This window comes from Pan troglodytes, chromosome 15 (assembly GCF_028858775.2).
Source record: "Pan troglodytes isolate AG18354 chromosome 15, NHGRI_mPanTro3-v2.0_pri, whole genome shotgun sequence".
In the NCBI taxonomy this organism is placed as follows: Eukaryota; Metazoa; Chordata; class Mammalia; order Primates; family Hominidae; genus Pan; species Pan troglodytes.
In genome coordinates this window covers 78,825,599-78,847,209 of record NC_072413.2, presented here as the reverse complement: position 1 = coordinate 78,847,209, position 21,611 = coordinate 78,825,599, and the positions used below count along the sequence as shown (strand labels likewise).

General features: G+C 36.3%; 1 protein-coding gene across 27 annotated transcripts in view; it reads left to right on the top strand.

Moving 5' to 3' along the window:
- The window catches only part of CEP128 (centrosomal protein 128), a 484,430-nt gene that overhangs the window by 75,461 nt on the left and 387,358 nt on the right, over positions 1-21,611 (top strand). For 26 of the 27 annotated variants that reach the window (XR_010151258.1, XR_010151259.1, XR_010151253.1 and 23 more), the window contains one exon: positions 20,973-21,089. Coding sequence is in view for 18 of the 27 variants with exons in the window: in XM_063793855.1 (XP_063649925.1) it covers positions 20,973-21,089 (117 nt within the window). In the remaining 9 variants the exon portion in view is untranslated. Of the gene's footprint in view, positions 1-4,861; positions 5,080-20,972; positions 21,090-21,611 lie in introns of those variants that run through there. The other variant, XM_063793857.1, reaches the window with a different exon arrangement.

Sequence of the window (21,611 nt, the reverse complement as noted above, 5' to 3'; positions counted from 1 at the left end):
ATGGGTCTTTTGTAATGCAATATTAATTTTAGGATTTTTTTTCTATTTCAGTGAAGAATGTCATTGGTATTGCATTGAATCTGTAGATTGCTTTGGGTAGTATGGACATTTTAACAATATTGATTCTTCTAGTCTATTAACGTAGAATATCTTTCCATTTTTTAATGGTTTCTCTTTAATTCCTTGCATCAATCTTATATAGTTTTCACTGTAGAGATCTTTCACTTTTTTGGTTAATTCCTAAGTATTTAACTTTTATCTTTAGCTATTGTAAATTGGATTACCTTCTTGATTTATTTTCCAGTTTGTTTGCTGTTGACATATAGAAATGCTACTGAGTTTTGTATGTTGATTTTGTATCCTGCAACTTTACTGAGTTTATCAGTTCTAGCAGTTTTTTGATGGAGTCTTTAGGTTTTTTTCAAATAGATAATCATATCATCTGCAAACAAAGATAATTAATTTGACTTCTTCCTTTTCAATTTGGATGCCCTTTATTTTGTTTTTTCCCACTCTCAAAGATTCAGCCTTTATTTTGTTTTATTTAAAAAATTTTTTTATTTAAAATTTTGCGGGTAGGTAGTAGGCATGTATATACTTACAGATACATGAGATGTTTTGATATAGGCATGCAATGTGTAATAATCACATCAGAGTAAATGGAGTATCCATTACCTCAAGTGTTTATCCTTAGTGTTACAAACAATCCAATTATACTCTTTTAGTTATTTTAAAATGTACAATTAAATTCTTATTGACCGTAGTCACCTTTTTGTGCTATCAAACACCAGGTCTTAGTCACTGTATTTTTTTATACCCATTAAACTTCCCTTCCTCTTACCCATCCTCCCACTACCCTTTCAGCCTCTGGTAACCATCCTTGTACTCTTTATCTCCATGAGAGCAATTGTTTTTATTTTTAGATCTCACAAATAAGTGAGAACATGTCATGTTTGCCTCTCTGTGTTGGCTAATTTCACTTAGCATAATGACCTCCAGTTCCATCCATGTTGTTGGAAATGACAGAAGCCCATTCTTTTTATGGCTGAATAGTACTCCGTTGTGTATAAGTACATTTTCTTTATCCATTCATCTGTTGATGGACACTTAGATTACTTCCAAATTTTGGCTATTGCGAATAGTGCTGCAACAAACATGGGAATGCAGATGTCTGATACACTGATTACCTTTGTTTTGGGTTTATACCTAGCAGTGGAATTGCTGGATCATGTGGTAGCTCTGTTTTTAGTTTTTTGAGGACCCTTCATACCATTCTCCATAGTACTTGTACTAATTTACATTCCCACCAACAGTGTAGGAGGGTTCTCTTTTTTTTCCATACCCTCACCAGCATTTGTTATTGTCTGTCTTTTGGATATAAATCATTTTAACTGGGGTAAGATGATATCTCCTTGTAGTTTTGATTTGTATTTCTCTGATGATCAGTGATGACCTTTTTGTATGCCTGCTTGCCATTTGTATGCCTTCTTTTGAGAAATGTCTATTGAGCTATTTTGCCCATTTTAAATTGGATTATGAGATTTTTTTTCTGATAGAGTTGATCTTATATATTCTGATTATTAATTTATTGTCAGATGAATATTTTTTGTCATTCTGTGGGTTGTCTCTTCATTTTGTTGATTGTTTCCTTTGCTGTACAGAAGCTTTTTAACTTGATGTGATACCATTTGTTCATTTTTGCTCTGATTGCCTGTGCTTGTTTGGATGCCCTTTCTTTATCTTGTCTTATTATTCTAGCTAGGACTTCTAGTGCTATGTTGAGTAACGGTGGTGAAAGTGGGCATTCTTGTCTTGTTCCAGATCTTAGAGGAAAGGCTTTCAGTGTTTCCTCATTTGGGGTGATAGTTGCTGTGAGTCTGTTGTATATGGCTTTTCCTATGTTGAGGTATATTCCTTGGGTACTCAGTTTTTTGAAGGTTTTTTTTTTTTATCATTGAAGGGTGTTGAATTTTATCAAATGCCTTTTTAGCATCAGTTGAAATGATCATATGGTTTTGTCCGGCATTCTGTTTATATGATGTATCTCATTGATTAATTTGCATGTGTTAAGCCATCCTTGCATTTCTGGGCTAAATCCCACTTGGTATTGATGACCTTTTTTCAATGTGTTATTGAATTCATCTTGCTAGTATTTTGTTGAGGGTTTTTGCATCAGTATTCATCAGGGATATTGGCTTGTAGCTTCCTTTTTTGATGTGTCTTTATCTGGTTTTGGTATTAAGATAATACTGCTCTTGTAAAATGGCCAATATTACTCTATTACTCTTCTTACTCTATTTTTTGGAATAGGTTGAATAGGGTAAGTATTAGTTCTTTAAATGTTTGGTAGAATTCAGTAATGAAGCCATTGGGTTTCAGGGTTTTCTTTGCTAGAAGACATGTTACGTCTTTTATCTCTTTACTTGTTATTGGTCTGTTTAGCTTTTGGATTTTCTCATGGTTCAATCTTTGTAGGTTGTGTCTGTCTAGGAGTTTTCTTCTAGATGTGTTTTAGATTTTCCAATATATTGGCATATAGTTACTCATAGTAGCCACTAATGATCCTTTGAATTTCTGCAGTAGCAGTTGTAATGTCTCCATTTTCACCTCTGATTTTATTTATTTGGATCTTCTCTATTTTTTTCTTAGTTAGTTTGACTAAAGGTTTGTCAATTTTATTTATCTTTTCAAAAAACCAACTTTTCATTTCATTGATCTTTTGTATTTTCTTAATTTCAATTTCATTTATTTCTACTCTGATCTTTATTATTTCTTCTACTAATTTTGGGTTTGGTTTATTCTTGCTTCAGTTTTTTTTTTTAATGCTATCATAAATGGAACTGTTTTCCTGATTTCTTTTTCAGTTAGATAATTGTGTATAAAAATATAGTAATTTCTATGTGTTGATTTTGTATCCTTTACTGAACTTATTATTATTATTATTATTTTTATTTTTGAGATGGAGTCTTGCTCTGTTGCCCAGGCTGGAGTGCAGTGGCGAGATCTTGGCTCACTGCAACCTCCACCTCCGAGATTCACGCCATTCTCCTGCCTCAGCCTCCCGAGTAGCTGGGACTACAGGCGCCCACCACCATGCCCAGCTAATTTTTTGTATTTTTTTTTTTTAGTAGAGATGGGGTTTCACTGTGTTAGCCAGGATGGTCTTGATCTCCTGACCTCGTGATCCACCCACCTTGGCCTCCCAATGAACCTTATTATTTTTAATAGTTTTTTTGTGTGGAATCTTTGGGGTTTTTGATGTGTAGGACCATTTCCTCTGCAAATAGAGATAACTTTACTTCTTTTCAAATTGGATGCATTTTATTTCTTTTTTTGTCTGATTGTTCTTGCTGTTACTTTTAGTAGTATGTTGAATAGAAGGAGAGGGGGCATCCTTGCCTTGTTCTGGATTGTAATGGAAAAGCTTTCAGTTTTTCTTCATTTTTATAATGTCCACCATGGGCTTTTCATAAATGGCTTTTATTATGTTGAGGAACTTTCCTTATATGCCTAAACTGTTGACAGTTTTTATCAAGAAAGTATGTTGGACTTTGATAAATGCTTTTTTTTTCTTATCAGTTGAGATTATAATGTGGTTTTAATCTTTTGTCCTGTTAATATGATGTATGACATCAATTTGCATATGCTTAATCAGCCTTGCATGCCAGGAATAAATCTTATCTGGTCATGGTGTATAATTTTTTTGATGTGTTGTTGGCTTTGGTTTGCAAATATTTTATTGAAGATTTCCATCAGTGTTCATCAGAAAGATTGTCATAGCTTTCTTCTCTTGTGATGTCTTTATCTGGCTTAGGTTTCAAAGTGATAATCCTTCATAAAATGTGTTTTGATGTAGTTCTTCTAGCTCCATTTTTTGGAAGAGTGTAAGAAATTTTGATATTCTTACTACTCTTAATTGTCTTTGATTTTTGACAGCGTGATTATAATATGACTTGAAGAGGATCTCTTTGAGTTGAATCTGTTTGGGAACATTTGAGCTTCGTAGATCTGGATATCTGTATTTTTTCCAAGACTTGGGGGGGTTTTCAGCAATTATTTCATTAAGTAAACATTGTTTTCTTTGTCTTTTCTCTTTATGAAATTCCCATAATGTGAACATTTGTTTGCTTGATGGTTTTTTATAAGTCTTTACTCTTTTTCGTTCTTTTTTCCCCTCTGGTTGAGTCATTCAAAATACTCATCTTCAAATTCACAAACTGTCTCTTCTGTTTGATCTAGTCTGCTGTTGCAGCTCTCAATTTTATTCTTGTCTCATTGATTGAATTCTTCAGCTCCAAGATTTATGATTGGTTCTTTTTTTAATGACATGTATCTCTTTGCTGAATTTCTCATTCAGATCATGAGTTGTTTTCCTGTTTTTACTGAATTGTCTATTTGTATTTTCTTGCATCTCATTGGAGTTTTTAGAGTATTATTTTGAAATTCCTTTGGGGGCAATTTATAAATTTTTGTTTCTTTGGGATCAATTACTGTATAATTATTGTGGTCCTTTGGTGGTGTCATATTTCCTTGCTTTATCATTTTTTTGTGTGTCCCTGTGTTAATTTCTGCCTATCTGGTGGTACGGTCACTCCTTCCAAACTTCACAGAGTGGCTTTTATAAGGGAAAACATTTAGCTGCAGATGGGCCTGAGGGTCCTGGCATGGCAGAGTGTGGTGGCTCTGCTTCTGTGTTAGTGCAGTGTTGTAGTCTCTATGAAGTTTTTTCAGTTGTGATCAATGTTAGTGATACCTGCAGAGCCTCAGTGGTCTAGGCTGAAGGAATTTGTGGTAGTGACAGTGACTGTGTAGGTTATTAGAGCAAGGGGTTTAGGGATTCTCCTGTTTTTGTCTTCCTTAGAGTGGGGATTCTTAGCTGAGAGGATCTCTCTTGAAGTTGGATCTGACGTGGTTCACAGGCAGCTACAGTGGCACTGGGATCCACAGCACAGATGCTCAGAGTGGTCGTGAGGTCAGACTCTTGCACACATTGTCTTCTGAAACTTGTAGCACCTGGGACTTGAGGCACAGAATCACTCTCCAAGGCGTGAGTGGATGCAGTTCTTCCAGTAAGCTAAGGTTTGTTGCTCTAAGGGACAACCTGGTAGCTCAGGCCCAGGGGGTTGGGAAGCAGCTGTGGTTCTTACCCATGGGAGCAGGCACCACACTTGTATGGCTCCAACGAGGAAGGGGTGCTCCAGAGGCTCAGGCCCTGGGGTTGGGCACAACTGCAATTTGGGACCTAGAACCAACAGGGCACAGTAGAAGGCTGGACTCCAGGTTATGAGGAACCATGCAGTGGTGACTCTGTACTCTAAGATGGTGGGATATGGTAGTAACCTAAGTTTTAAGAGGCCAGGTGCAACAGCAGCAAGGACTGAGGAATGGCAATATACCACTGTGGCTTGGATGTCAAGTGGTGGAGAGAAGCACAGAGATGACTCCATTCCTTGAAGAGGTGAGGTGCCTGAGTAGCTTAGACAGTAGAGGGCTAATCTAGTTCCAGGTAGATGGGGTGTTTTCTGGTTCTTGGGCATGGAGGGTGGAGTGGCACAGCTCAGCCATGGCTCTTATTCCCTGGGATGTGAGGCACTGCTAAAAGTGCAGCTACGTGAGTCAGTAGAGCCTCTGGATTCCTGGGTATATGGTGTCATGTCACCTGTGTGCTGGAAGGCGCAACTGCTCTAATATGCTGGAGGACCAGGGTCCCTGCTGGGGGAGGGGCTGCTGCTTCACCAATGGCATGGTGTTGAAGGAGACTTCTCTGGTGTGTAGGAGGCCAGAGGTCCCTGTGTGACAGAGCACTACCTCAGCTGTACCATGCGGGGTGCCACTTCTCTGGTATGTAGGAGGTCTGAGGTACCCAGGCGGTAGGGTGCCACATCTGCTCTGGCTCCAGAGGCATAAATTCTCCAGTATGCCAGAGGCCTGAGGTACCTGCGGTCGTGGGTGGGTATTGTCTTGTCTGTGGCAACTGTTGTGAGACTGTTCTAGCACTTTAAGGCTCTGGGTCCCTGGGAGTGGGGCATCCCTTCAGCTTGGTCTTAAGGGGAGGATATAGCAGTGACTGAGATGGGGATATGCAGTGACTGAAGTAGCTTGTCCCTAGGTGGGGAAGGGTGACCCCAACTGGGGGGATGAGATGGTGGAGGCAAGGTGATTCCTTTCCTTCCCTGTGCAGCCATTCTGGCTTTTTGTGCCCTATAGAATTTCTGTGGCTACCTTGCTGTTCTCATTGCTCTCCTGTAGTTATTTTGGTTCAAAATGTGTTTTTTGTGTGTGTGCCTTTTCTTGTGGTGGAGAAAGGTGCTAGGAGCTTTTAGTTGGCCAGCTTGCTGATGTCACTTGAAGAAGTTTTATATCTTGTACATTTTTTTTACAACTTATTTCTTGAATTTGGTATCTTTCATGCTATTTTATAGGGTATCATTAAATATTTTTTTAAAGGTCAGTGTAACACTGTTTTGATTTGGAGGATTTGCTGTATTACATTTAATGTAAATGTTGATTTCATTTATTTAAATCTACCATCTTACTATTTGCTTTCTCTTGGACCCACTTACTGTATTTCCATTTTTTGTGTGTGTTTTTTTTCATTTTTATTAGTTTTCATTTTTCTGTATTCCACGTCTATTAGCTTTCTAATTATATCTTTTTATTCCTTTGTTAACCTAGGGATTACAACATGTGTCTTTAAAATATCAAAACTAATATAAATTAATTCTTTTGGCTCTTTCCAGAAAATGCAAAGATCTTATAGCACCTCAACTCCATAAACCCCGCTTTTCACTTTTATGCTATTTTGTTATTTAATTTTGTATTTAATTGAGCCTTAGAAGGCATGACTATTATTTTATGCAATAATGGTTTATTTAGGTTTACCCTTAGATTTACTGTTTTTTGTTCTTCAGTCCTTTCTGCATTTTTCAGATTGCACATCTACCTTAAGAACATATTTTAAGATTTCCTTTAGGGTGAGTGTACATATGCCTGAAAGTATCCCGTCTAGAATTTCCTTTAGAGCGTGTGCTTTGGTGAAAAATCTTCTCTGTATGTGTCTGAAAATTTCTTTCACTTTCTATGTTGAAAAATTTTCACTGGATATAAAATTCTAGATGGGCCATTTTCCCTCTATTCTGTATTTTAAAGAAATTTAATCATTTGGGGGTTTTATTGCTTCTATTGAGAAATCAGACACTAGTCTTATTGATGCTTTTTTTTTTTTTTTTTTGAAATGGGAGTCTTGCTCTGACACCCAGGCTGGAGTGCAGTGGCACGATCTTGACTCACTGCAACCTTTGCCTCCCAGCTTCAAGCGATTCTCTTGCCTCAGCCTCCCAAGTAGCTGGGACTACAGGTGTGTGCCACCATATCCAGCTAATTTTTTGTATTTTTAGTAGAGATGGGGTTTCATCATGTTAGCCAAGATGGTCTCGATCTCCTGACCTTGTGATCCACCCTCCTTGGCCTCCCAAAGTGCTGGGATTACAGGCATGAGCCACTGCGCCCGGCCTGAAGCTTTTTTTTTAAGGTGTAATAGATTTTTTTCTCTAATTGCTTTTGGGTTTTTCTTCTTTGTCTTTGTTTTTATTTATAGTTTTACTGTGATAAGCTTAGTTGTGTGTGCGTGTGTGTGTGTGTGTTTTGACTTGTTGCTTGCTGCTTATAGTACCATTATCTCTTCAAAAATTACTTTTATTCTTTGTCTCTTCTTTTAGGACTTCACATTTCATATAATCTTGAACTTTTGACTTCATCCCCTTTGTCTCTTATGCTCATTTCTGTCAGTTTTAATTCTTTCTTCTTTCTTTCTTTTGAATATTTTCTTCTATATAGCACCTCAACTCCATAAACCCCGCTTTTCACTTTTATGCTATTTTGTTATTTAATTTTGTATTTAACTGAGCCTTAGAAGACATTACTATTATTTTATGCAATAATGGTTTATTTAGGTTTACCCTTAGATTTACTGTCTTTTGTTCTTCAGTCCTTCCTGCATTTTTCAGATTGCACATCTACCTTAAGAACATATTTTAAAATTCCCTTTAGGGCAAGTGTGCATATACCTGAAAGTATCCCATCTAGAATTTCCTTTAGAAGGAAATTTTTATTTCTTTTTATTTAGTAACTTAATCTCTCTTCAACTGAGGCAAGCCTATTAAACCCACTCACTGATTTTCATTTTAAGTCATTGCAAGTTTCAGTACTAGAATTTTCATTTGATTGTTTTTAACTTTGTAATTGTTTTCCAAAATCATCAATCTGTTTATCTGTGTCTCATAGCTTCATTATCTAGATCTTCAATGTGTCTGTTTCGATTGTCTATTATCCTTTGCTTTTCTTGGACTTTGATCACATTGTTTTGTCCTACTGTTTATTTTTGATTCTTTAGTTATTTTTGTTTGATGACAGAAAGCCTATTTTATTTTCTGCCAACAAAATTTGAATAGATAATTTGAGGCTTAGGACATTATTATGTATGAGAATATAGACATTTACTTTTTGTTATAGACTAGGGTCAGTAGCAATCTTGGATTAGTCTTATTACTTGTTGTTGAGATACTTAATAAACTTTGGTACTGGGTCTTAAGTATTTCTGGTTCACCCTTGCTACTTGCGTATAGCCCTTCAGGATTCCAGTCCAAAGGCTAAGAGAGTGATTAATCAGGGACCCATTACTTGCAAGTCTCTCAACTCAACACTTTTTCTCATTTAACTTTAAGAATCTGGTAAAAACTTTGTTCAGCTTCTCAGTGTCTCAGCTGCCTTTTCTGAAATGAGCTGATATTTCAGGGGAAAAAGTCGTTCTAAAGGATAGACCATTCTCTCCGGGTTTCTTTCTTCTGCATGTTATTCTTATATTTCCTTATTACTTTTTAACTTCCCAGTGTTTTAAAAAACAGTTATATTTGGCCAGGCGCGGTGGCTCACGCCTGTAATCCCAGCACTTTGGGAGGCTGAGGCGGGCGGATCACGAGGTCAGGAGATCGAGACCATCCTGGCTAACACAGTGAAACCCCGTCTCTACTAAAAATACAAAAAAATTAGCCAGGCATGGCGGTGGGCGCCTGTAGTCCCAGCTACTCAGGAGGCTGAGGTGGGAGAATGGCGTGAACCCAGGAGGTGGAGCTTGCAGTGAGCCAAGATGGCGCCACTGCACTCCAGCCTGGGCGACAGAGCGAGACTCCGTCTCAGAAACAAACAAACAAACTATATTTAAAATATTCTTTCTAACTTTCTAGTTACTTTCAACTGAATTATCTAGTCTGTTATTTCTGGAAGTGAAACTCCTTTAATCTTTTTTATATATCCGATGTCATTACTATGTTTGCTATTTCCTTTCTTTCTTTTTTTTTTTTTTTTTTTTGGAGACAGAGACAGAGTCTCACTCTGTCACCCAGGCTGGGGTGCAGTGGTGTGATCTCAGCTCGCTGCAACCTCCACCTCCTGGATTCAAGTGATTCTCCTGCGTCAGCCTCCTGAGTAACTGGGATTACAGTTGTACGCCATGACACTTGGCTAATTTTTGTATTTTTAATAGAGACAGGGTTTCGCGATGTTGGCCAGGCTGGTCTCAAACTCCTGACCTCAGATGGTCAGCCTGCCTCAGCCTCCCAAAGTGCTGGGATTACAGGTGTGAGCCACCCCACTGCACCCAGGGTATGTTTTCTAATGCACAAGATTTGACTAAGTTTTTCAACTGTTGCCTGAGGCTTCTTTCACTTGCTATATAGATATACATCTTGTGAACATGCTTGTTGTATTAGTTTGTTTTTATGCTGCTGATAAAGACATACGAACTGGGCAATTTACAAAAGAAAGAGGTTTAATGGACTTACAGTTCCACATGGCTGGGGAGGCCTCACAATCATGACGGAAGGCAAGGAGGAGCAAGCCACGTCTTACATGGATGACAGCAGGCAAAAAGAGAGAGCTTGTGCAGGGAAACTCCCGTTTCTAAAACAATTTTATTTAAAATATTCTTATTTTATTTAAAATATTTTATTTAAAATATTCGTGATGTTAAAAATATCACGGGAATAGTGCAGGAAAGACCCGCCCCCATAATTCAATCACCTGCCACTGGGTTTCTCCCATGACATGTGGGAATTGTGGGAGTTACAATTCAAGATGAGATCTGGGTGGGGATACCACCAAATTATATTACTTCTAAACAGGATTTGATCTAAATTCAGATATCCTTAATATTCTACTGAGGTCCCTGTAAAGCTGAGTGAGCCATGGTCATATCCAGCTGTACTGTCATGCTGTTTTTTGAAACTATTAGATAGTTAGGATGGTTTCAATTTGGGGTTTAATAGTACTAATTTGCATAGTGCACATTACATTTATTGTTTCACCTTTCACCACGTGACAAGAGAACCCATAATAAACAGTTATCATTTTATTTGGATTTCTTTCACATAGCAAATAAAACTAGTAAGTATTATCTATATATAGTCTACAGTTTTACTTTGTATTTAAAATGTAGCCACTGAGTAAAAAGTTAGCAGTTAGCTGAATTCAGAGAGAGCTCAAACTCTTTCACATAATTATTGCCATGCATCAAGAATGACTCCATATCACATAAAGTGCAACTGGATGTCACTCCTCACTGGTGCCCAGCTCATTGGTGTAATTGCTGTATAAAACATGCTAGTTTACCCAGTTATCCCCTCTGCCCAGCTCATGAGGACACAGCCTTTTATATTGTCTAAACCCAGAAAATTGTGCCCACATAATTGTACACTCAGTTGAATTGTTCATGTGCCAGTTCCTTACATCAAGTTGTAATGTTACACCTTGTTTTGTGCTTTGTGTAATTTGCTGTTAAAGTAAGATTGTCTCATAATTGCACGAAGGGCATCTCAAATTTCTTATGGGTGTGTATAGTCCTGATTAAGAAAAAAATGTCCAAAGTGAAACTTAATAATAACATTGTTGGAATTAAGAAGGTCTTCTGAAGGCCACATGATGTTTGTTTCCAGGGCTTAATATAGACTTTGTGACTCATTCCAATTGAAGTCAACATTTATGTTTTATAACTGGTCGATGTATTGTGTTGTATTTGTGAATTCATAACCTGCTGTCAGAGAAGATGGTTTCATTATTTGAGTGTTAAGCTTCTCAGAGACTGCAGCTGTTTCCCCCGCTTCAGATTTAAGTTTAAAATAAAATTACCAAAATGATGCACCTTCACTGTGGCAAACTTAAATATTGTACATACATAAAGTGAAAATAAATGGCTGCCCCTATTTCTTGCCAATTTCACTTTTTAATGTGATTAAGAGGTAAGCCCTCTTAATCACATTTATTGTGTATTATTCTGAGGCTACAGTTGTTTATCATGCATTTTCTCAGTGACTAAATATATCTTGAAAGCTTATGGAACACATTTTTCTTTGAGAGACAAAAAGTTTTGGTTGCTGTCATATATGTCAGTATTTGATGTGTTAATCTTTTGTGAATCATAAATATTTTTTGCTAATGTCAAATTGTCCATTGGAAGGGAAGAGTTATTGTTTATAGTATGATGTCATGGAAAATATTTTCTATTAACACTTAATTGTGGTGATACGCAATCAATATTGCATAGGCCTTATACCATATGGGAAATTTCAGTTTATTAGTTGTCTAGATTTTATTGAGCTGAGTGTGATATGACTGCATGTTATTTGATTATTTTTGGAGGAAAAAGTCAATTCTATTTTAGTTTTCTATAGGAGGATCACTATTAAAAATAAAAATGTCAACATGGATCCAGCTGTTTCTGGAAGGGTTGACCATTAATAGAGTTTATAAGAATTCTGTCAATACTGCATTTAGAATAACAGGATTATTGCATAGATCACAGCAGCAGGATATGTAACATATTTATTTAAGTGGACTTTGAAGCACCAGGTATTGTTAAAGATCTGAGGAATCAACATATTGAAAAGCGAGAATACCATCTTTTAAACAGAATGCTTTTTCTTTTGTTTGACCTTTCATTAAATACTAATCTTAAAAGCCATTCTAATTTTTATTCTTGTTATTTTGCTATTTTTATAACCAAATATGGAGATTTAGGAATTTTTGGTATTCTAGTCTTAAACTTAGTTGATAATGGTATTCTGGTAAATACGAATTTTTTAGTATTGGATTACATTTCTAATATTTTTCCCTTAGGTCTCAGAGAAAGAAAAAATAAAGAAGTTCTAAAATATACTTTCTTTAAAATAATTCTTATTATTAGGAATTATGTCATCACTCAAAAGCTATAAATGTATGTCTTTAGGTTAAGGTCCACAACCTTCATTTAGGGTTGTTTTTACTTACTTTGGTCTTCACTGTCTCAGGAAATGGCATCATATTCCATCCAGCATGTTAAGCTGGTCACCAAGGATTCATCGAGATCCATTTCTTTACACCATACTTCCAATCCATTACAAAATCCTGTCCCTTTAATTTCTGAAATCTTGCTCAATTCCATCTACTTCTAATACTACTTTTCAAGCTACCATCTCTTCTCAGTGGGTTTACTGCAGTGGCATCCAATGAAGTTGGTCCCTCTGCTCCCATACCTGCCTTTATCTGTGCTTCTCACTGCAGGCAAATTATTTTTTAAAAATGTCATTATGTTTAATTATTCCTCCAGGTTTAAAAATCCTACCTGGGTTTCTTTTGTTCCAAATTCTTTACCATGGTCTATAGTGCCTACATTATGTGGCTTTCTCTTTATATCTTGATTTTTTTTTCCACTGGCTATTTTCTTTTACCAAGATTTTACATTGCTGACTTCCTCTTTCTTTAATTTTTTTTATTTTCAGAGTACAAATCTTTCATCACCTTAGGTAAATTTATTTCTTCGTATTTTTTGGGTGCTATAGTGAACAGGACTTTTTTTTTTGAGTTGTTATGTATAGAAATGCTGCTGATTCTTGTATGTTGAATTTTGATTTCTGCAACTTTACTGAATTTGTTTATTACTTCTAACAGTTTTTTTTAGGGGCCTCTTTAGGGCTTTCTATATATAAGATCATGTCATCTGAAAACAGGGACAATTTGACTTCTTCCTTCCTCATCTAGATGCCTTTTATTTCTTTTTCTTGCATACTTGCTTTGGCCAGGACCTTCAGTACTACGTTGAATGGGAGTGTTCATACTGGGCATCCGTGGCTTTTTCTGATCTTAGGGAAAAAGCTTTTAGATTTTTACTGTTGAGTACTATGTTAGCTGTTGGCTTGTTGTATATGGCCTTTATTATGCTAAAATAAATTCATTCTATGTCTAATTTATTGGAAGTTTCTCTTTTTATCATGAAAGGATGTTGAATTATATTAAATGCTTTTTCTGCATCTATTGAGAAGACCATATGATTTTTATTCTTTATTCCGTTAATGTGGTATATTACACTTATTGATTTGCAGCTTTGTATTCTGGGGATAAATACTAAGTGATCATGGTGTAATGATTGGTGTAATGATTCTTTTAATGTGCTACTGAATTTGGTTTGCTAGTATTTTGCAGAGGATTTTTACATCTGTGTTCATCGGGAATATTGGCTTGTAATTATCTTTTTTAGTAGTGTCTTTGGTCTCATGGTACTGCTGGCCTCATAGGATGAGGTTGGACATGTTCTCTTATCTTCAGTTTTTTGGAAGAGCTTGAGAAGGATTGGCATTAGCTTTTCTTTACATGTTTGGTAGATTTTACCTGTGAAGTAATCAGGTTCTGGGCTTTTCTTTGTTGGGAGGTCTTTGATTACTGATTCAATCACCTTACTCATTATTGGTTTGTTTGGATTTTCTGTTTCTTTGTGACTCAGTCTTTGTAAGTTGTAGGTTTTTAGGAATTTACCCATTTCTCCTAGGTTATCCAATTTGTTGGCATAAAATTGTTCATAGTATTTTCTTATAAGACTTTGTATTTTTGTGGTATCATTTGTAATGTCTCCTCTTTTACTTTTGATTTTATTTACTTGAGTCATTACTCTTTTTTTCCTTATTCAGTCTAGCTAGCATTTTGTCAGTTTTCTTTATCTTTTCAAAAAACTAACTTTAAGCAGAAAAAAATAACTCCTGGGTACTAGGCTTAATACCTGGGTGAAGAAATAATCTGTACAACAAACCTCTGTGACACAAGTTTACCTATGTAACAAACCTGCCCATGTACCCCTGAACCTAAAATAAAAGTTTACCCAAACAACTGTTAGTTTCATGGATCTTTTCTATTGTTTTTCTAGTCTATTTCATTTATTTTTGCTGCAATCTTTGTGATTTCCTTTCTTCTACTGACAGTGGCTTAGTTTAGTTTAATTTTGCTTTTTAGTTTCTTGAGGTATAGTTAGGTTATTTATTTGAGAGCTTTTTCTAAATGTAGGCATTTATTGCCATAGAACTCCCCCTTAGAACTGCTTTTTTGCATCCCATAAGTTTTGGTGTATTGTATTTCTGTTCACATTTGTATCAAGGAATTTTTTCATTTTCTTTTAAATTTTTTATTTGACCCATTGATTGTTCAGAATTGTGTAGTTTAATTTCCACATATTAGTGAATTTTCCGATTCATTTATATCTAGTTTTATACCACTGTGATCTAAAGAGACACTTATTTTCTTAAATATGTTAAGACTTGTTTTGTGGCCTAACATGATCTATCCTGGAGAATGTTCTGTGCATGCTTGAGAAGAATGTATTCTGCTGCTGTTTGATGGAATGTTCTATATATGTTTGTTAGCTCCACTTGTTCTAAAGTGTAGATCAAGTCTAATGTTTCTCTATAGACTTTCCGTCTGGATGATATGTCCATTGTCCACAAAACTACTATTGTATTTCTGTTTAATCTTTTTCTTCAGATCTATTAAAATTTGCTTTATATATTTAGGTGCTCGATTAGGTGCGTATACATTTACAATTATATCCTCTTGATGAATTGACTCCTTTATAATTATTTAATGAGCTTGTTTCTTTTTACATTTTTTGACTTATAGTGTATTTTCTCTGATGTAAGTATAGCTACCTCTGTTTTCTTCTAGTTTCCATTTGTGTAGAATACCTTTTTCCATCCCTTCATTTTTTGGTCTATTTGTATCTCTAAAGTCTATTTATGAGTCTCTTTAGGCAGCATACAGTTGGGTCATTAGAAAAAGTCTATGTAGCTACTCTGTCTTTTGACTGGAGAATTTAATTTGTTTACATTTAAAACATTTATTTATAGGTAGGAACTTGCTACTGCCGTTTTCTTAATTGTTTTCTGAATGTTTTATAGTTTCTTCATTTATTTTTTTCTCTCTGTCTTCCTTTGTGATTTGATAATTTTCTGTAGTGGTATGCTTTGACTGCTTTCTCTGTCTTTTAAATATGCACAAGTTTTTTTCTTTGTGGTTACCATGGTATTTACATAAAATATCTTGTAACAATCTATTTTAAGCTGATGACAACTTAACTTTGACTGCATACAGAGTCTACACTTAACTTCCCCTCCCATTTTACATTATTGATGTTACAGTTTACCTCTTTAAATATTGTGTATCCATTAAAATTATAGCAGCTATATTCTTAATACTTTTGTCTTTTAAACTAGAGTTAAAAGTAACTTAAACACTACCATTATAAGTATTAGAGTATTATAATTTGAGTATATTCATACTTTTACAGTGAATTTTATGCTTTCATATGCTTTTATGTTATTAGCATTCTCTCATTTTGTCTTGAAGAACTCCCTTTTATATTTCTTGTAAGGCAAATTAATGGTTATGATATTCTTGGTTGGCAGCACCCGTCTCCCCCCACCCCCTGCCAGGACTTTGAATTTATCATCTCATTCTCTCCTGGTTTCTGCTGAGAAATTCACTGATAGTCTCATAAGGGTTCCCTTGTATGTGATGAGTTGTTTCTCTCATGCTGCTTTCGGCATTTTCTCTTTGTTTTTGCCTTTTGAGAATTTGATTATTGTGCATTTCAGTAAGATCTCTTTATATTTAATCTATTTGTAGTTATTTGATCTTCAAGGATCTGGATGTTCTTTTTCCAGATATAGGAAATTTTCTGCTACTATTTCTTTAAGTAAACTCCTCTCATCTCCTTCTCTTTCTTTGCTCCTTCTGGGACTTCCATTATGAGTAAATTTCTTTACTTGATAGTATCTCATAAATTCCATAGTCTCTCTTAATTCTTTTTCTTTCTTGTTTTTTTTGTTTCTCTGAGTGGGCAATTTCAAATGACCTGTCTTTGAGCTCATGATCTAGTTTGCTTCAAGATTGCTCTGGAATTATTCAGTTCAGTCATTGTGTTGTTTAGATTAAGAATTTCTGTTTTGTTCTTTTTGATGGTTTCTATCTCTGCTGAATTTCTAATTTTGTTCATGCAACAATTTTCTGATTTTGTTGTCTGTACAGAAGCTTGTCCTTTCCCATAGTTTTGCTCTCTATGGTTTCAGCTTCCTGTGGTCAATTGCAATATAAAAATAGTAAATGAAAAATTCCATTAATAAACAATTCATAAGATTTAAATTGCATGCCATTCTGAGTAGAGCAATGAAATCTTCAGTAGTCTCACTTCATCCCTCTTAGCACATGAATCATCCCTTTATTCATTATATCCATGCCATAGACACAACTCACCCATTAGTTGCTTAGCAGTCATGTCAGTTATCAGGTTCACTGTCTCAGTAACCTGATAGTGCTTTTGTTCAAGTAACCCTTATTTTACTAAATAATGGCTTCAAAGTGCAGAGTAGTGAGGTTGACAGTTTGGCAATGCCAAAGAGAAGCCATAAAGTGTTTCTTCTAATTGAAAATGTGAAACTCTCAACTTAGTAAGGAAAGAAAAAAAATATATACTGAGATTTTTAATTTCTGTGATATGAACAAATTTACTGTCTGTGAAATTATGAAGGGAAAAATTGTTCATGGTATATATAGGGTTTGATACTATCCTCGGTTTCAGGCATCTGCTGGGGATTGTGCAGTGTATCCTGCATGAGTAAAATGGGACTACTGTATTCTCTTGTAGCTCACTGAACTTATTTAAGATGATTATTTTGTATTCTTTGTTAGGCAGTTTGAAGATCTCCATTTCTTTGGGATTGCTTGCTGGTGCTTTATTTTGTTCTCTTAGTGATACCATGTTTCCCTGATCATTTATGATCCTTATGGCCTTAGTTTCTGTGCATTTGAAGAAGCAGGCACTTCTTCCAGACTTTATAGACTGGCTTTGGCAGGGGACTCCCTTTACTTAATGAGTCTATGCAGAGATTTTTGGTAGGCTCTCTAGCAGGGCTCATTAATGAGCTTTGCTGCTGGTATCTTTTTGGGAGCTGGCCTTGTGACTGGGTCAGCAGATGGCCTGAGCTGGTATCTGGGTCCCAGAGGCTAGCCTGTTGTCTGGGTTTATGAGTTTGAGCCTGGAGCCTGTATTCACTGGGGCAGACATTGACTTTGGGTCTTCTGTGGGGGACCTGGATCCTGGCTCCTCTGGGGCTGGCCTGGCACGAGGGTCTACTGGTGTGGGGCAAGTTGATTGGGTCTGCAGGGGTGTCCCTAGTGTCTGGGTTCTTAGGGATAGGCTTGGAGCTTATGCCCATAGGAGCTGGTCTGGCACTGTGGTGAGACTAGAGCCTAAGTCTGTTGGGGTCTGCCTGGTGCTGGGATGGGCCTGGTACCTGGGCCCACGGGGGAAGGCCCAGAGCCTGTGCTTACAGGGGCCAGTCTAGTACTGAGGTGCACCTGGAACCTGAGTTCCTGGGGGTGGGCCTGGTGCCTGCATCTGTGGGGGCTGACCTGTATACTGGGTCCATAGGGATGGTCGTGGTGTCTGGGTATGTACAATTAGCATTTAATGTAACATATTTCCCCTAACTTGCTGGCTTAAAACAGCATTTCATTTGGCAGTTTCAGTGGGTTGAGAGACAGGTGTGCCTTTGCTGGGTCCTTTGGCTCTGGGTCACTTGCAGGCTGCATTTTTCTCAAGGCTTGACTGGAATGACAAGCCATTGTCAGGATTCAGTTCCCTGTAGGTTACTGGATTTGAGACTTCAGTTTGTCATGACCTGTTAAAAGGCTTCTTTTGTTTCTTTGACATGTGGCGTCTCCGTAGAGCATCTCATAACATGGCAGCCTGCTTTATTAGAACAAGCAGACAAGAAGATGACTGGCAAGAGAGAAGATGCTAGCAAATTGGAAGTCAGTTTTTTGCAATCTAATAATGGAAGTGACATCCCATCACCTCTGCAGTGTCCTCTTTATTAGAAGAAAGTCCCTAGGGCTAGCCTACACTCAAGGGTAGAGGATTACACAAGTACATGAATACCAAGAAGCATGGATCACTGGGACCTATGTCAGAAGTTGTGTAAGAGAAATGTTAATATCAAAATTAAGAATAAAACTACCAAATAATCCAGCAGTCCCACTTCTGGATACATATCCAAAGGAAATCAGTGTCTTGAAGAGACATCTATACACCCCATGTTCATTGCAGCATTATTCACAATAGTCAAGATATGGAAACAATTTAAGTATCTATTGACCAAAGAACAGATAAAGAAATACACATACACATGTATATACACCCAATGGAATATTGTTCAATTTTTAAAAAGAAGGAAATCCTGTCATTTGCAGCAACAAATGGATGAACCTGAAAGACATTATGCTAAATGAAGTAAGGCAGATACAAAAATATAAATACTGCATTATCTTACTTAAATGTGGACTCCAAAAAGTCTAGTTCATAGAAGCAGAGAGTGGAATGGTGGTTGCTAGGGGCAGGGCAGGGTTGGGAGGGGTCAGGAAAATGGGGATATGTAGTACAAAGTTTCCCTTATGTAGGATGAATAAGTTCTAGAGAGCTAATGTACAAAATGGTGACTATAGTATTGGCAAAAATAATGTTAGCTAAGTAAAGTGATAGATATGTTGATTAGCTTGACTAGTTATTTCACAATGTATATGTATATTAATACATGAAATTATGTTTCAAAAAAACTTTTACTTAGAAGAAATCAAAGGCCGGGCATGGTGGCTCACGCCTGTAATCCCAGCATTTTGGGAGGCCAAGGCAGGTGGATCACTTGAGGTCAGGAATTCAAGACCATCCTGGCCGACATGGTGAAACAACATCTCTCCTAAAAATACAAAAATTAGCCAGGCGTGGTGGCAGGTACCTGTAATCCCTGGTACTAGGGAGACTGAGGCGGGAGAATCACTTGAACTCAGTAGGCAGAGGTTGCAGTGAGCCGAGATCATGCCACTGCACTCCAGCCTGGGTGACAGAGTGAGACTGTCTCAAAAAAAAAAAAAAAAATTGAGAAACAATCTTCCAAGTATAGTAACTCTGTATCATCATATGTATTAGCTATGGTGACAAAGTTGCTGATGTCTAAATAATTTTGGATATTGATTTCAGTATGTGGTTACTTGGACTGCTTTAATTTTGATAGGATTCTAATAAGAGCAGCCTTCTTTTCTGAAATATAGAAGTCATTCAACTTATTGAATTTAATCAGAGAAATTTTAACTACTCATTCATTGTCAGTCTTCAATAGATAGCAAGCTATTTGAAGGCAGAGTCTGGGGATACAGTATAAATTTGGACTCCCCCAGAACTTCACTACTAATAGCCTACTGTTGACAGGAAGCCTTGACAATAACATAGTCAATTAACACATATTTTGTATATGTATTATATATTGTATTCTTATAATAAAGTAAGCTAAAGGAAACAGTTATTAAGAAAATTATAAGGAAGAGAAAATATATTTACCATTCATTAAGTGGAAGTTGATCATCATAAAGGTCTTCCACCTTCAAGTTGAGTAGGCTGAGGAAGAATTGGTCTTGCTATCTCAGCAGTGGTAGTGGCAGAAGAAAATCCACTTATAAGTGGACCTTTGCAGTTAAAATCCCTGTTGTTCAAGAGTAAACTAAACTTCTGCTCTGCCTAAGTAAACTTATGTTCATTTATTTTTTTAAAACTTGATTGAGCTATAATGCACCATAAAATTAATGCTTTAAGTGTACAATTCAATAACTTTTTTTTTCCATACATTTACTGAGTTATCCAGCTACCTCCCTAATTCAGTTTAGAACATTTACACGACCCCAATAAGGTTCCTTGTCAGGACTTTTCTTGATTCTTTGTCATATAAATAATTGGTGACAAAAGATTTCTTATAACAGAGCTCTGTTTATTGCTTCTCTTATATGAATACAAATGTCTTCTGTGTCCTTCTGTACCAAATATAGACATTGTCAATAGCGTAAATTTTATTTAGTGGGCTGTATAATGAAATATATGAGATATGTTTGAATTTATGCAACTTTTAGTAAGGAGAATTTTGTGTCAGAGAGAAAAATTCTTTCACGTTTAGAGTCCTGATTAAACATTTTCAGTTTGACTTTCTTTCACGTTTAGAGTCCTGATTAAACATTTTCAGTTGGACTTTAGTTTTTGATCTTTTATAGCTTGTTTTATTTTTGGCAGATTGCAGTAGAAAAGATTGATAAGCTAATGTAAAGCCCTCTTAATTATTTACTACAAATAAACATCAATACCTTCATAGGCAGGTCATGCTCATGGATAATAAAAATAGAAAAGGACTAATTAGGTCGAACAATTTATCATTAATTGGCTAACAAATGCAATTTTTAGCAAAATTGGTATTTTCATTCTAGCTCACCAGAGGGCACTCTTTTCTAGTGTATTACTTTTAACTCTGATCTACTGAATTATTATATCATACCTCAAAAAATTTGAGGCATTTATTGGGATCCAGGTGTAGATTATTTGGAGATCAGTGATGACTTTCTTTTGTAACTTTCAGTAAGCTTTTTGGCCAGCTATTTCATGTTAGCGTCATTAGAAAGGGCTTTGCAAACAAAACAATCTTAAATGCTTTAAGCAGTAGTGTATCTGCTATAAAACTATCTTCTCAATTTAGTCTGTTTTGCTTGCTAGCTCCATAATGCTGCTGTTTCTCTGAATTCTTATTAAGGTTTCAGATCGGGTGGAGCGGCGGCTTCAGGAACTGGAGAGAGAGATGCGCACAGAAAGGGAGCTGGTGGAAAGACGCCAGGATCAACTGGGACTCATGTCCCTGCAGCTACAGGAGGTTTGTGAAAAACACTTTCATGGAATGTAAATCTTGAATTTGGATGTTTATTTAGCCATGTTAAAATGGTTATTGCATGTGACAGTATAATTCAACCCATCTGAGAAGTATTAATATCACATATTGGTTATAGTTCAGTGTATAGAATCAGACCTCCCTGGTTTCATACTTGCTGTCCATGTGACGTTAGTTGGGCAAGTTTCTTAACTTCTCTAGGCGCTAGTTTTGTCTGTGGAAAATGGAAATAATAATAGTATTGACCTAATTAGATTAGTGCAAGGATAAATGAATTAATGCCAACACAGCTCTTAACATACTGTTTGTCATATGCTCGGAAAATGTTAACTGAAAGTATAATTATTCTGATTAATTTTTCTGGGCATAGACTAGACCAGGGGTCATCAAACTGTGGCTCACAGGTCAAAGCTGGCCCATTGTCTATTTTTGTAAGTAGTTTTATTGGAGCACAACCACTCCTATTCATTGATAGATTGTCTGTGGGTGCTTGTGTGACACAATGGC